Raw genomic sequence first — 11,307 nt, forward strand, 5'->3', positions numbered from 1 at the left:
TAAATTCTGGATGTATGTCTCCCTTCCTTCATGCCTCTATCTCCTCTCTCTCTCTCTCCACTCTATAAACCACCATGATGACAACTAGCCAAATCTGAGCATTCGGACATGTGGGCAGTCTGTCTAGATAGCCCGCTGTCCTTGAGTGCTGTGATGAAAGCCCATCGAGACAGCGTTAACAGCTGATGGTGTCATCCTCTTGTCTTTGTGAAGATGTTCCATGTTCTGGGATGTGAAATGATTATCAAATGACTATCTACAGACATCTTAAGAATCATTAAAACCCGTGAAATGGTAATCATAAAGTCTGTGATAATGAATAAATGATGATGTGAATTCTTTGATAATGCTTTCCAGAGAATGAGTGTTATGATCTGACTTGTGTGTAACTTGCAAGACAAGACAATACAATACAATACAATCTACAATGAGTTAGTTAAATCAAGTTCCTTAAGTCCACCCTGATGTAACTTGCACCAGGTGTATGTTGACATAAAAACCTACTTGCACCTGACAAAACCAAGGCTGAACGTTGAAACAGATGCATAAACTAAATAGATAAAATCTCAGATCTCTGACTGTCATGATTTTACATAAATTAATGACGTATTGCTGTGAAACATAATGGGAACGTGCATATAATCTCGAAGCAGCCACAGTATTATTTCAGCCAAAGAAAGCAAGACAATTTGCACATAACACAGGGATTACTGATGTAGCAGGGTTAGAACTAAACTCAAAAGCTTTAGTAGACGGGGTACAGATAAAATGCCCTTGTAATGTTAAAACAATGGGGAAATTAATTTTATATATAGTAATAGCTTCAACTAAAATATCACGATATTGGATTTATATTATTCCCGATAAAACAATAATTTCAGATACAATTTCTTCCGACCAATGCATCCAAATTCTTTGAAATTGTATCATTGTGTACTTTTTAACTGAATCACCGGTAGAAAGTGTGCACAGCTGATTTCTATTTCTGGCTGAGTTAAAGGGAAAATACACACAGTAATGCACAGTTGTGGCCCAGTTGTCTAAGGCACCATGATTCGCTGTGCAGAGTTAAAAATTGGGTCCCTTGGGCACGCCAGAAATCTATGTTTGTGGGTTCGAATCCTGGTTCACCCCGATTATGATTCTAGGTTTGTCAGCACCATACCCGTGCTCGTGGGTTTCACCGAAGTGGTAAACGTCTGCGACCTGCATCACTTCGGGCTTTCCTCCCACATGAAGCTGACACGCAGTGATAGAACTGGAATACTGTTAAAAGCGGCGTTAACCCCCTGGATGCCAGAGGGACATATATGTCCCTCCTCTACAGCCCTCACTTTGAAGTCGAATAAAATTCAAAATACATCACCCACACAACTACACTTTACAGTTTTGAATAAGGTGTGAAATTCCCTGTTCTGTGATATCATCCACTGGCATTTTAGGCCAAGCAAAAGTACTGAACATGACCTCTGAAAATTAGGTACATCGTTAATGTCGCCATTTTTTACACATTACTAAATCACCACTCACGGCGTTATTTACAGCATGTTTTGAAATCTAAATTTCGCATATTTACTCGGACAAATGAATTTCAAAAATAGCATATTAGTGATCACGGGTATCTGTCTTTTATGAAATCACCAATGATCATTCCAAAACGTCTCAGATAACCCTAGATTCGTTTAGAATGTTTTGGAAAAAAGGAAAACACGAACGCAGAAGTGAACTTTCCGCCATATTGGATAGTGTTTACAAAATCACGTTTCAGGTGCACCGGTTACGAGACGCCTGTAACATCAAGTATATTTCAAACTTATCTGCGATACCTACATCCTTGAATTCCTCATACATTTTAGAATCAAATGACCAGTGGTCTTTGTCACCAATACAAAGTGGCTAGATGAAATTAAGCAAAATAATTTAGGTGTGAAAACGAACGCTGTGCTCGAAAAACTGCGCATGGTTGAAATGTAAACAAAGCAAAATTCAGATTTTACACAGTGTAGCATATTCTCCTATTTTGAGCTATCCATTCGTCTATTCGTTCAAGATATTGGCTCAACATTTTCAGAATATGCATGGGAAGAGAATCGTAGGAAGAATTAGGGAATATCAAATAGATACATTGCAATGATTTGATATTTTCAACAGAAGTTGTCAAAGTTACCGTTCTGGTTGACGCCATGACTGATGCAAAATCACGCACGACAACAGTATTTATCGGAATTTCTGACTATTTCCGTTTGTTTCAATGAAAATTATGACAACAAATAACAGTACATAGATTGTCAGAATGTTTCTGATTACTTACATGTCACATTTATGTTTATATGATCCCTGAATCAACGAAGGTCCCCTCGTACAATCCCGCGTACTGTTGAAAGTGTACACGCCATTTTGTAAAAGTGGGTCACAGGTAGTGATGTCATACGTCAACATTGTTGTATATATTTGGTAATTTCTTGGAGGTGAAGGTCCTTGAATGAGAGTGCACACGATCACTGTATCATGCTGTTTACAGTCTCAGTTATGATGTATATTTTGCATGTCTTTTATAAAAAATTTCACACAATTAATTTCACTTTGGATATTTGTCAATGTTCAAAATGAAATCATACGTACATATAGGCCACAACATGTATGAACGAACCTTTGATAATCTCCTGTTTGTTTGAACATTGTTTACATAACAATGTGATAGGTTTATAGTGTCGACTACAATATTTCTTTCCTTTGGACAAGTGTTACAAGATGAAGTGTAAATGTAACTGTAGCATGTACGTATTTCTTGGTATGTGTAATAAGTCAATATTATAAGTTCATATAACCAATGTCCATGAATAGCCGTTTCATTTTATTTTATAACTAAAACTGAATATATTACTTTAACAAAATGGATAATATTTTTCGGTAGAATATATGCACACATTCCCGAAAAGTCTTGGTCTTGGATTTGTCTTTTATGTCGTTGGATACAGAGAACAGTGATATCTAACGATTCGCCAGGTGCGGTTAGTCACAAACAATTTACGAATTATTCCTCTCGTTTTGCATTATATAATCAATGGTTACATTATTTTTTCAATATTGTGATCACAGGATAGTAAACAGTGTACTTTATTTCTCCAGGAATTGTAAAATGTATAAAGATAAAACCCATGCCAGGTACCCCGTTGGTTCAAACGTATACGATTATCCTTTTATCTTTTATTGTGTAAGAAAAAATAACATAATCATGAACAAATATATGTCCAATATTGAATATAATTTTGGTTGTTTTGAAATATTCTTTTCGGAATTTCATTACGTAAGCTGATGCCAAACAGGTGCGTGTCTTGTCCAATTAAGATACACGATAAACTATCTAATTGTTTACATATTCAAGACATTATTTACCTGGTGAGAGCAGTCATTTTATGTTGTCGAAAAAGCGTCAAATTCCGTTCCACACATCGAGATTTTCCATACCATGAACGAAAATTAGGGGAGATACATATTAATCAAAATACCAGTGTCGTCTTTTTCCAACGTTATCAAAGACATAAAACCAGCCATGACGTCAAAAGGAATCGTGTTATTTTTAGGGTATTTCATTACATTTGATGATAAGGCTTGTGCTCCATTAATAATGATGCAACATTAGTCAAATTACACTTACACAATCAGGAGAATGTTGGAATCTAAGGACTAAGTTATGGCTTAGATAAGGCCATCCATTTCTCTATTACCTCCTTTTTATGAAGTACGATTTCATCATTTCTCATGGGTATATTTTATAACTAAACGTGTACAGTTTCAATATCGATATTTGTGTTGGAATAGTTTGGTTCCTCCTGAACAAAACACCACGAAAATATATTGTCCGTTCCCACATACAGCTAATTCTCACCAAGTGACCTGAGTTACAACAAAGTAGAGCTAAGCATAGCGGAGTTATGCCCCCTTTTCTTTGTACGTGTGTAACCTCTCTGTCTCCTTTTGACGTCATAGAGAAAAATCAGTTTTCGTCATTTACGGCATGCTATTTTTGGAATTAAATGTATGTCGTTATACATACGCATATAACTCCATTTGATATGTAGTTATGTCGTTCAGATATTAGGCAGTATTTTGTTCGCTCACAGTTTCCGTAAAGCTTCTTAATAAAAAAATTTGTCGCACAGTACTTTTATCGGTGTACGATAAAAAGCGGAGAAATTTACTGTTTTTCAACGCAGAATAAATTCTCGGACAACACTTAGGAGTGTCTTTTTTTAAAAACCTGTTTGATATTTACAGTTAAATTTACACCATTAAATAAGAAATTTAATATTCTCCACTTCTGTGTAATTTTATATCCAGAGGTAGATCCAGTGCCGCGTGAGCGCAATTCTCGCACAACCTTCACTTTTCCGATCTTAGGAAAATGTGCGTCAGAAAAAAACCTCGGCATCCAGAGGGTTAAACCCAAATCATTCACTCACTCACTCGTGACTCAACAGCAGCAGCAGACAGTGTCAGTACCCTGAGGGCATCACTGTCCCCTGACAATGTTGACATATGATTTTAATTTTTCTGAAAAAGAACTTGAAGTTTAACTTTTCAGACTGTGAAGTACATTGATTATTTTCTGGTGTTTTGAAATTTAAAGTGTTTTGAAGGAAAGTTAGAGAAAGTTTCACTTGGAGCTAAACAACTTTAGTAGTCTAGTTGTTATGAAAGAAATTTGACTGTTCCAAACTCATGAAAGGTCAAATCTTGACATGCTTGAAGTCTTAAAACTTCGGTGCATATCAAGAGACATATCGTATTATGACCAGAATATCGAAATATTTATATAAATTCTCTGCATGGTTCCGCACCAGAATTTACATAGTCCCTCTAGCTGATGGCAATTGTTTTCAAGCTAAGCCAAAAATTGAATTTAACAAATATTCTAAGATTAAAACAGTGGTAGATATAAAAGTTACTTGAATGACTTGGTCTTATGATATCCTCGCAGGGGGACAATAATTTAACACTTGTAAAGTCTACACTGATTAGTTATATAAACTTCATTACATTTGAGAAAGAAATTAGGTAGGGATTGATAACTCGAACGTCTGTAACTGCTCAGTTTTGTCATGCTATATATCAAAATATGGCAATTGCTAACACACACATATTCGCATTTATTATGCCTCAAGGTGAGATTGACCAATCAGAGAGCAGAACTACTGACCCCACATGAGCCCGTATACCGTCGCTAAAAATCAAAGATGGTTGAAACTGACCTGATATGAGACCGTATACCGTCAGTAAAGCCATCTTGGATTTTCCAACACCCACCTCACATATTTCACATGGAAATGTTGGTACCGAAATTCATTATTTGACACTGTTTTGTGTTTTCCCATCATTAATTGTAATGTGAAAGGACATTAATCTGTTTTTTAGATCACATTTGTGACTATATTGATAAAGATTAGTTAAAATTTTCAACAAGGTTTGGCCTCTAAGGTTTGAAGAGTGGTCTCCCTTTGACATCAGCAATGGCTGTCAAGCTCTTTGCTTTTAGCACCGATGAATAAATCTCTGATAAAAGTCAAAATGTGCGATATGGATACCAGAAAGTGTAAACTTTTCAGCATAATAAATTCGTTGTGGTGTCGTTAGTTGCTGTATATGGTGTCACATTAGGTTAGCAAAAACATATTGGGTGAGGCCAACTAACCTAATATGACACCGTTTACAGCAACTAAAGACACCATAACTAATAATACTTGCATGTGCACATTTTATTGTTTAATGCATCACAGATCTATCTATATCTTCTCAGAGGCTGTTATTCCGCCCCAAGTCTGCAGCTAAATTTTATGTTGGCAACAAATCGTAAGTTGAATTTACTTCCCAAGACATGTTATTGTAATCATTAAACTTTCCCAGAGAACACTCAAGTCGCTGCTACATTCAACACACATATCCAGCTGTCTAACTGCCCTCGCCTTCTTTCTATACTTACCTTGCACCTGCTGACCAAGCAACGCATCGCCTTCATCTGCCATATTTCTCTACATTCTTTTAGAGTTATCCCCCTTACACTGCCATACATGAAGCTCCCTAGCGCGTGACACCATTGTTACACCCTTGGTAACATCACTGCCCCCAATGTGGGCGCGGCCATTACAAGAATCATGAAATTTGCCCTCTTAACCCCAAATGTGGTAATGTTTATGCTTTGGTTTTTGTCTTGGGGAGTGCCATCATAGTGAAATTTTGAAATGTTTACGACTGACCATATTTCCCAGATAAATTTACCTTTTTGCTTGTTTGCTCAGATTGGTTTGAGATTGCAGATGAGCGGAAAATCAACCAACTTCAATCTTATATTCTTTCTTTATGAATTACATGATGTTTATAATGAAACAGAAATTCGAATTGACAAAGAAAATAATTAAGCAGGGGTAAGAGTATTCGGTGTCATGACAGTCGTTACTTGTTTGTACACGTAACGGTCAGTACGTTGTGTTCGACTCCAAGCATGTTTGTTGTCGCCTGTCATAGTGGGGAGCTTTGACTGGTGGCAGCGATAGTATAGAGAGCTCCGCAAACGGGCTAACGCTGTGAGGAGCTTGGCTACACATGTATGGTAACACAAGTTACCCCCCCTTATTTCATTACTGTATAAATCCAGCTGTTAAACTGCCCTCTTCTTTCTATTCTTACCGTGCACCTGCTTACCTAGCCACACATAGCCTTCATCTGCCATATCGCTCTACATTCTTTTAGAGTTATCCCCCTTACACTGCTCATACATGTATGGTAACACAACTTACCTCCCCTTATACTACATTATTATTCCCCGCCACAAAGTTGAAGGGGGATATAGGAATGGGTGCTGTCCGTCCGTCACATTTCGTTTCCGGAGAAGATCTTGAAAACCGTACCATATTTCATCACCAAACTTGGCATATAGATAGTTGTAGTGGTGAACTGGTGATTTGGATTAGTTTCGATTATACTGTTTGTGTTGCAGTGTATATGGTAAATTTTAACTACCCGGTATATTGTGAGTGTCAAGTGTTCTGGAGCCCTATGGTGATACTCCCATGGCAGCTCATAAAATAGAGCTGCATCCCTTATTGTTTACAGTTAAAGCTCCATCCAAGTGGACCTGTGAAGATCTGGGGTAGAATAGGTCTTCAGCAACCCTTGCTTGCCGTAAAAGGCGACTATGCTTGTTTTAAGAAGCGACTAACAGGATCGGGTGGTCAGGCTCGCTGACTTGGTTGATGCATGTCATCAATCCCAATTGCGTGGATCGATGCTCATGTTATAAAACACTGGATTGTCTGGTCCAGACCTGATTATTTACAGACCGCTGTCATATAGCTGGAATACTGCTGAGTGTGGCGTTAAACAACAAACCAACCAACCAACCAACAAGCAGAATGGAGACACCTGCTGTCTCTTTCATAAGCTAACGGTATGGGTCTAATATTACTAAGGAAGTTGAAATTCAGCTGGAGCCAGATCCTAAATACCGGTGAGACAGCCGACAGACTCCTTATCAGTGCACAAGATACCTTCCATCTTCAGCCAATTAACTCCCGCTGTGGCCTAATGGATAGACTGTCTGCCCCGAGAGGTAAAGGTCAGTGTTTGATCACCTGGCCGTGTCATATCAAAAGCTGTTGATAGATTGTACTATTCAGTAGTTACCCTGCTTGTTGTCAGCATTAAGGAATAAAACAAGGCCTGGTCGGTATACTGTGTCTGTATACTTTGTCTGTATACTGTGTCTGTATACTGGGTATTCATGTTAAATTGTGACATGGTTTCTCTGTGGGCTAGCACTATAAAACCAGCATCACTTATTTAGATTCTACATGTATAACATCCAGTCGTGAAATAATACACACTACTTTGATTAATTTACACAAAGTATTTATATTTTTTTACGCATGCATTTTGAATCATCGTCCACGATCAGTGTTACATAGATATACATGTCCCATGCCACTGTGAAATAATTGCACCACTGTTCCATTCACTACCATCATTACGTATGTGAACCTCAGTAATGAATATCTGTACAATGCTCTTTCCTAGAACGCGGGGTCGGTTTCTTGGACCCCGATGACAGCGGTATATCGAGGGATCACTGTATTTACAAAGTTTATCATATACGGTGTATCTGGAATAATGCATAACTGTATTATACCATATTTATCAATTATTAAATGACTATTTTTTGTTGTGAAATCATTGGTTGGCATTTTACATGTTTAAAAGTCTACAAGAATATGAATACAACAGATAACGGCTTCCTTAATGTTTGTAAGTTCCTACTTCTTGCCACTTCAGGTGGATTGATTTTGTCTATCATTGTTTCTCAATACGGTAAATACAATTAGCTTGTTTTGGTGTTTCCTTCCCATTACCTTTGAATACTCATTACTGATGGACTGAGCAAAGCAACCTTAAACCCTCACTCATTCACTCATTATCAATAACAGTAAGTCTTATACTGGGTTATTCAGGCTCTGTCATTTGCTGTATTGTTTCTTAATGCTGGATGTGTATTTCCATTCCTTCCTGCTTATATCTCCTCTCTCCACTCTATAAACCACCATGATGACAACTAGCCAAATCTGAGCATTCGGACATGTGGGCAGTCTGTCCAGATAGCCTGCTGTCCTTGAGTGCCGTGATGAAAGCCCATCGAGACAGCGTTAACAGCTGATGGTGTCATCCCTTCTCTTGTCTTTGTAAGCCCATTTCTGGTGTCCCCCGCCGTGATATTGCTGGAATATTGCTGGAATATTGCTAAAAGCGGCGTAAAACCATACTCACTCACTCACTCACTCTTGTCTTTGTGAAGTTGTTCCATGTCTTACAAAATGAACAAATGACTATAGACATCTGGGTAATGATATTGATTAAGAAATGGTATCATTAAGACTTATGAATTATAAAAGAATGTGCAATGTTGATAACAAAGGGAATACCAGTCTTATTATTATTGGTAGATCATCGCCATTTCTGTGTTTTAAGGATCTCTTGTGTGTCTTCTGTTGTCTTTCAGATGACTAAGAGCTCTTCTCCAAGACTCTTAATATTAAAGTGAGTGAGTTTTGTTTAACGCCATTTTTAACAGTATTCCTGTTATATCGCGGCGTGTCAGCTTTATGAGGGAGGAAAGCCTCATGTGATGCAGGTCTCAGACGTTTACCACTTCGGTGAAACCCACGAGCACGGGTATGGTGCTGACAAACCTAGAAACATAATTGGGGCAAACCGGGATTTGAACCAACAACCATATATAGGTTTCTGGCGTGTCCAAGGGACGCAACACAGGGGCTCCTAAGACGACTGGGCCACCCGTGACCCCATTAATATTAAAAATGTCAATGTAATTTCAATAAAAGTTAAGGATAAAGGTGTTGTCAGATGTTGATGCAGAGAGGTATCGTATTGGATCTGGTTGTAATGAGAATGCAGAGCTCCAGATAACTTTTTGAGCAATTGAGTTTTTACTCTAGGGTTTCCATTTGAATTGGGTTATGACATTTTTCATGGGTAACCGATATTTTTTCACTCATCTATTCATCACTTGATTTGGTTTTTCCCTAAATTAGTGAACGTTTTAAGATTAAATAAAAAAATCAAATAATGTTTTAGATGTATACAACTGTTCTAAATAAATAGGCTTGACCCGGAAAGTAAATTTTCTCGTAATTGTGTTTCGGAAATTAGCTCCTTTGTATGCATGCTGAAAAAGCTTCATTGGGTATTTACGCGTGCTGTTTTTTATACGTTGAGTTTTCCATTTAATGCATGCGTTTCTGTATGCAAGTTAATTGAAAGTATTTGTGTTTTGAATATTTTTGGGGGGTATTTTACGCAAATATGCTGCTTATCTGTAGCTCTGAGAAAGTAATGTTAATCTTCTCAAGTATATTTTAGCCATGTTTAAGTTTGTCGCATGAGGGGCGGTCGGGTACCCTAGTGGTAAAAGCGTTCACTCATCACGCCAAAGACCAGGGTTCGATCCCCGACATGGGTACAGTGTGTCCCCCGCCCTGATGTTGCTGGAATATTGCTAAAAGGCCCCATCTCATTCATCCTGGCTCTCCTTGGTCCCATTTCCCCCTATCCTGGCTCCCCTTGATCCCATCTCTTCCATCGTCCCTCCCCTTTCCCATTGGTCCCATCTCCTCCATCGTCCCTCCCCTTGATCCCATCTCTTCCATCGTCCCTCCCCTTTCCCCTTGGTCCCATCTCTTCCATCGTCCCTCCCCTTTCCCCTTGGTCCCATGTCCTCCATCGTCCCTCCCCTTGGTCCCATCTCTTCCATCGTCCCTCCCCTTTCCCCTTGGTCCCATCTCTTCCATCGTCCCTCCCCTTGATCCAATCTCTTCCATCGTCCCTTCCCTTGGTCCCATCTCTTCCATCGTCCCTCCCCTTGGTCCCATCTCTTCCATTGTTCCTCCCCTTGGTCCCATCTCTTCCATCGTCCCTCCCCTTGATCCCATCTCCTCCATCGTCCCTCCCCTTGATCCCATCTCCTCCATCGTCCCTCCCCTTGGTCCCATCTCTTCCATCGTCCCTCCCCTTGATCCCATCTCTTCCATCGTCCCTCCCCTTGGTCCCATCTCTTCCATCGTCCCTCCCCTTGATCCCATCTCTTCCATCGTCCCTCCCCTTGATCCCATCTCCTCCATCGTCCCTCCCCTTGGTCCCATCTCTTCCATCGTCCCTCCCCTTGGTCCCATCTCTTCCATTGTTCCTCCCCTTGGTCCCATCTCTTCCATCGTCCCTCCCCTTGATCCCATCTCCTCCATCGTCCCTCCCCTTGATCCCATCTCCTCCATCGTCCCTCCCCTTGATCCCATCTCCTCCATCGTCCCTCCCCTTGGTCCCATCTCTTCCATCGTCCCTCCCCTTGATCCCATCTCCTCCATCGTCCCTCCCCTTGATCCCATCTCCTCCATCGTCCCTCCCCTTGATCCCATCTCCTCCATCGTCCCTCCCCTTGGTCCCATCTCTTCCATCGTCCCTCCCCTTGATCCCATCTCTTCCATCGTCCCTCCCCTTGATCCCATCTCTTCCATCGTCCCTCCCCTTCGTCCCATCACCTCCATCGTCCCTCCCCTTGATCCCATCTCTTCCATCGTCCCTCCCCTTGATCCCATCTCCTCCATCGTCCCTCCCCTTGATCCCATCTCCTCCATCGTCCCTCCCCTTGGTCCCATCTCCTCCATCGTCCCTCCCCTTGGTCCCATCTCCTCAATCGTCCCTCCCCTTGGTCCCATCTCCTCCATCGTTCCTCCCCTTGGTCCCATC

General features: G+C 40.1%; 1 protein-coding gene across 1 annotated transcript; it reads left to right on the forward strand.

Moving 5' to 3' along the window:
• Positions 1–10,171: 10,171 nt before the first annotated feature.
• On the forward strand, positions 10,172–11,092 carry LOC125383498 (vegetative cell wall protein gp1-like; the record flags this gene model as incomplete). Its single annotated transcript, XM_048401820.1, has 1 exon — positions 10,172–11,092. A coding segment is annotated over one exon (921 nt), but the record flags the coding sequence as incomplete, so codon positions are not given.
• Positions 11,093–11,307: the final 215 nt, after the last annotated feature.

Source organism: Haliotis rufescens, unplaced genomic scaffold (assembly GCF_023055435.1).
Source record: "Haliotis rufescens isolate VD_foot unplaced genomic scaffold, xgHalRufe1.0.p SCAF_23, whole genome shotgun sequence".
NCBI classification, from domain to species: Eukaryota; Metazoa; Mollusca; class Gastropoda; order Lepetellida; family Haliotidae; genus Haliotis; species Haliotis rufescens.